Source organism: Barbatula barbatula (genome assembly GCF_947034865.1).
Source record: "Barbatula barbatula genome assembly, chromosome: 21".
In the NCBI taxonomy this organism is placed as follows: domain Eukaryota; kingdom Metazoa; phylum Chordata; class Actinopteri; order Cypriniformes; family Nemacheilidae; genus Barbatula; species Barbatula barbatula.
The window spans coordinates 332,819-337,818 of record NC_136784.1 but is presented as its reverse complement, the minus strand read 5'-3'; the positions used below and the strand labels follow the sequence as shown (position 1 = coordinate 337,818).

The 5,000-nt window shown below is 38.3% G+C and overlaps 1 protein-coding gene across 2 annotated transcripts in view; it reads right to left on the bottom strand.

Moving 5' to 3' along the window:
• The window catches only part of ensaa (endosulfine alpha a), a 5,487-nt gene that overhangs the window by 240 nt on the left and 247 nt on the right, over positions 1-5,000 (bottom strand). Inside the window, exons 2-4 of one of the 2 annotated variants that reach the window (XR_013788175.1) lie at positions 3,097-3,210; positions 1,629-2,558; positions 1,335-1,532 (exon numbers count right to left, since the gene is read on the bottom strand). Coding sequence is in view for 1 of the 2 variants with exons in the window: in XM_079485181.1 (XP_079341307.1) it covers positions 2,388-2,558; positions 3,097-3,210 (285 nt within the window). In the remaining variant the exon portion in view is untranslated. Of the gene's footprint in view, positions 2,559-3,096; positions 3,211-5,000 lie in introns of both variants that reach the window. The other variant, XM_079485181.1, reaches the window with a different exon arrangement.

The following is a 5,000-nucleotide window of genomic DNA, read 5'->3' as shown; positions in this document are numbered from 1 at the left end:
CCCATTGGAATAGAATGAGCTTTATTGGCAGGTATGTTCACACATACGAGGAATTTGTTTTCGCGACAGAATGACAGCGACCGAACAAGAAACACAATAAAAGAATAAAAAATACAAAAGATACAAATACAAATAAGTAGGTACGGAGACAATATACAAATTGACAATTGTATGGCAGGTATATAACAATGGGCAGTTATGTATGTACAGGTATATCATGTGCAAAAAATGTAAGTGTACACTGAGTATGTGTGTTGCATAAATAAGTGTATGTGTATGTAAATAAATATAGTGTAGTGTGTTCCACGGTGATATCAAGTGTTCATAAAATGGATTGAGGGAAGAAACTGTTCCTGTGTCTGGTCGTTCTGGTGCTCAGAGCTCTGTAGCGTCGACCAGATGGCAACATTTTACATTTACATTTATTCATTTGGCAGACACTTTTATCCAAAGAGACTTACAAGTAGTTTACTACAGTGTCACATTACTGCAGATCAATCAGGGGTAAGGTGTCTTGCTCAAGGGCCCTTCGGTCATGACCTGCTGGCACTGAGATTAGAACCAGCAACCTTCTGATCACAAGCCCAACGCTCTAACCATTAGACCACAGCTGACCCGTTCAAAGAGTTCAAAGAGGGAGTGTGCTGGATGTGAGGGGTCCAGAGTGATTTTGCCAGCCCTTTTGCTCACTCTGGATTAGTACAGTTCTTGAATAGAAGGGAGGGTTGTACCGATTTTAAAAAGGCTTATCAACGTTAAGTGTCATTGAGAAAACAGAGGAGTTTTAACTTTGAAAAGAACATTTTGATGGTTGTATAAAAATCACTTATTGAATCTGTTCTTACTTTTAATATTGTATCCTGGTTCAACTCTCTCTCTCTGTTTAAAGCAAAAACAAACTTTTAAGGATTATAAATGTGAGGTGTAAAATAATTGGTGAGAGACAAACACCTCTTTCTGATCTTTTTACTGTGGCATTGAAAAGCAAAGCCTTTGTTATTGTGTGAGACTCTTCTCATCCGCAGTACGGTTCTTTTCGGTTACTTCCTTCTGGCCGACGCTATAAAGTGCCTTGAATGAAAAGGGCCAAGTATAAGAAGACCTTTATCCCAACTGCAATTGGTATTTTAAATATATTTTAATATAGTTGTGTGTTTTTAGGGGATGTATGTAATAGGATGTATTGTTGTAATGATACTAATACTGTTTGTGTATCTGAGCCTTTTGTCAAAAGACAATTTTCTTCCCCATTGGGGATAGACAATAAAGCTTTTTGAATTGAGACGGTTTACCGTTCTGTTTCATCCCTGCGAGACACAACTCAGAGCACAGATGAACTCATGTCAAATTTATTTCAAATACTGCCAAAAAGTCTTTAGGTTGTTTGCATGTAAAAGAAACTCTCTGTACGTGTAATAAAATCCGGAGGTCCTGACAACAGATGAGTGACATCACTGCTCTCCCATAATGCACTGAAGTGATGATAATGACGACGTTAGTGTGTGAAGATGACATCAGAATGTGTTCTAGAGCTAAAAATGAGAGAACACACAGGTCAAGGGACTGTTCGGTGTCCAGTAAAGCACAGATTTGATCATCTTCTGATATGTGTGTGTTTGGAGTCTTACAAGAAAAAGTACCAAAAACACTTCAGACGTCTGGACCGTGTTCTGGGTACACATCCACAAATCTGGAAACTTCTTATAATTCCCAATCCTAGCTATTAACCTCACTCTGTTTGAAATATTTACATCATTCTGAAGTTATGAATATTGAACACTTGCAGGTTTACAGCTCACATTGATTTCACCCCCAAATCAGATGAAAATAATCAAATATAAAGTCAAAAGAAATCTTATTTTGTTAGTTTCAAGACAATTAAGATAAGTGTAATATTCTTCAGTCTGCCCACATTCTCATTATATTAAAACTTGTTGATGTATTTAAGAATTTATGTTTCCTGGTTGTGTTCACGTATGTCATGTCATATTGCGTTTAAATAAAAATGTGTTACAGTAATTTCATAATCCTACCATAGGCTGTGATTTCTTTAGGCAAAATGTAACTACTTCTTATAACATTTAACCTCAACATGTCTTACTGACATTGACAGCTTACAAAAAAACCATCAAAACTACAGTTTGTGTTCAGCATTGTACAGTATAACACGCACAGTCTGTGTGTTTTCCATATGAGGTGAATAAATCAGCTTTAGTGCTGCATGAATCAGACTGAATCTGTGTGTCTGATGTAAAGGTAATGATCAGATGATCTTCTGTTCCTGCTGGAGAAACACACAGAGGCGTGAACCCAAAACAAACGCTGCAGGTATATCTGTGTATGTTCACGTGTGCGTTTGTTTGTTTGTGTGTGTACAGTGTGTGTGTTTATCCGGCCAGTTTGCTGGTGAGTAATGTGGTTTTCCTCTGAGGCAGATCCTGCGGTGTGGGGATGTGGTCTCCTGTCACCAGGTTCTCATCAGGTCCAGCTGTCACTAAATGTTTGCTCTTCATCTTCGCCTTTGCCATGTTATAATCGCCTGAGTCAAAGTACTTTTGCTGAAAGATAAAAAGAGGATGAGCTTCAGATGAATATTGAGTCAATGTTTAGAATCTGCAGTTAAATGTTCTTTTATATTGATTGTGTAGATTACACCTCGGTACAGTCCTAAACAACTTCACGAGGTGCATCACACGAGGCATTTACATTTCGTCATTTAGCAGACGCTTTTATCCAAAGCAACATACAAATAAGCTAAACAATGGAAGCAATTGTAACAACATCAACAAAAAGCATAAGTGGAAATCAAAAACCGGTCTCTTATAGCCCACCACAGTATACAGTGCGTAAACATGTTCATTGATTTTTGGGAAAGAGTAGAAGAGACAGAAGTCAGAATTGATCGGTCAGGTGTTGACGTAAGAGATTTCAGACAATTCTTAAAGATGTCCTCAGAATCTGATGATCATGCGTTTTTATAATAACACAAGTTCTCATGTGGCTGGAGACATGCTGACTAAAATCATGAGAGACATAAATTCAGTCACGGGTGTCCAGACATTGAACTGCTCGTGTAGTTTAACATGTGTGACTCACTCCTTTCTGTAGTCTTTTCATAAGAAAGTCTGAACCGCCGGGCTTGTGGCTCAGATTTGGATATTTTGCCTTCATTTTTGCCTCTTCATCCAATACTGGATTACAGCAATCCTCCTGCACACACACACACAAGATCCAAAAGCTTTATTCACATAATAAAGTTCCTTTTACATTGCCAAGGCACAGAAACATTAAATATAAACATTTGACACAAATACAGGTTAAAAGAAAAGAGAAAAAATAAGAGGTTTATAAGTATCAATACAAGAAGAGTTTGGTTCCTAATGAGATAACTGTTTTTACTGCGCATTCCAATTGATATCAATCAAACTACAGTTAGTTGGTTTTGATTTAAGCCACAATAACTGAAAAAATACTGCTAACTTACACAATAAAAACATCATAAAAAACTTGATGTTTGAAAATTCTTGGAACCAAACTCTTCATATCACACTCATCAATATGAGCAGAAAAACGCAAAGTACTGGTATTTAGTCTCAGTAAGAGTGAAAGGGTCCTGTCATCTAGTCTCAGTTTATGTGTGTTTGTGTAGAAAGGGTTTGGTTGTTTCCCATGTTGTGCTGGTTATTCTTTTGTCATGGCAGAACTTGACGAATCTTGTCGATCTGGTTAAAGTCTTTGTGGAAGTTTGTAAAATAGGGAAACATGTTTCTCTGATGTATGAGTGTGTTTGGGCATGATGTTTAAAAGTGAAGCTCTTTTTCCATTTGATTTTGTGTGCAGTGTGGACACATCTGTCTTCTCTTGGTGTCCATGTCTGTCTGTGTCCGCCGTCTCTGTACATGCTCAAGACTTTTCTTAATGTAGGGTCCGTTTCCGTTCTCATGTTTTCTGTCAGTTTGTATTCTGTTTAATGACAGATAGAGACTAACACTAACACTGAGACTAACACTAACACTGAGACTAACACTGAGACTAACAGTGAGACTAACACTGAGACTAACACTAACACTGAGACTAACACTAACACTGAGACTAACACTGAGACTAACACTAACACTGAGACTAACACTAACACTGAGACTAACACTAACACTCAGACTAACACTAACACTGAGACTAACACTAACACTGAGACTAACACTAACACTCAGACTAACACTAACACTGAGACTAACACTGAGACTAACAGTGAGACTAACAGTGAGACTAACACTGAGACTACCACTAACACTGAGACTACCACTAACACTGAGACTAACACTAACACTGAGACTAACACTAACACTGAGACTAACACTAACACTGAGACTAACACTAACACTGAGACTAACACTGAGACTAACACTAACACTCAGACTAACACTAACACTCAGACTAACACTGAGACTAACACTAACACTCAGACTAACACTAACACTGAGACTAACACTGAGACTAACACTAACACTCAGACTAACACTAACACTCAGACTAACACTGAGACTAACACTGAGACTAACACTGAGACTAACACTAACACTCAGACTAACACTAACACTCAGACTAACACTGAGACTAACACTGAGACTAACACTAACACTGAGACTAACACTAACACTGAGACTAACACTAACACTGAGACTAACACTAACACTGGGACTAACACTAACACTGAGACTAACACTAACAGATCAGTTTACTGTACGACTGCAGCAACACGAAAGAGGCGGAAACAACATGACAACAACACCAGCGCATGTTTATGTGTGTGACGCAGTAACGCATCAACCAATAACAGCGAAGAAATGCTGACAGCGGGCGGGACCACAGCGAAGTCACGATTTGATCCCTTTGCTGTGTTTTCTCAAAAGCGACACATAGCAGTCAATGAATGAATGAATGAATGTTTCACGCGCACGCGTGAGTGTTGTATGTCTTATCATTGATGACAGTAATTGTAC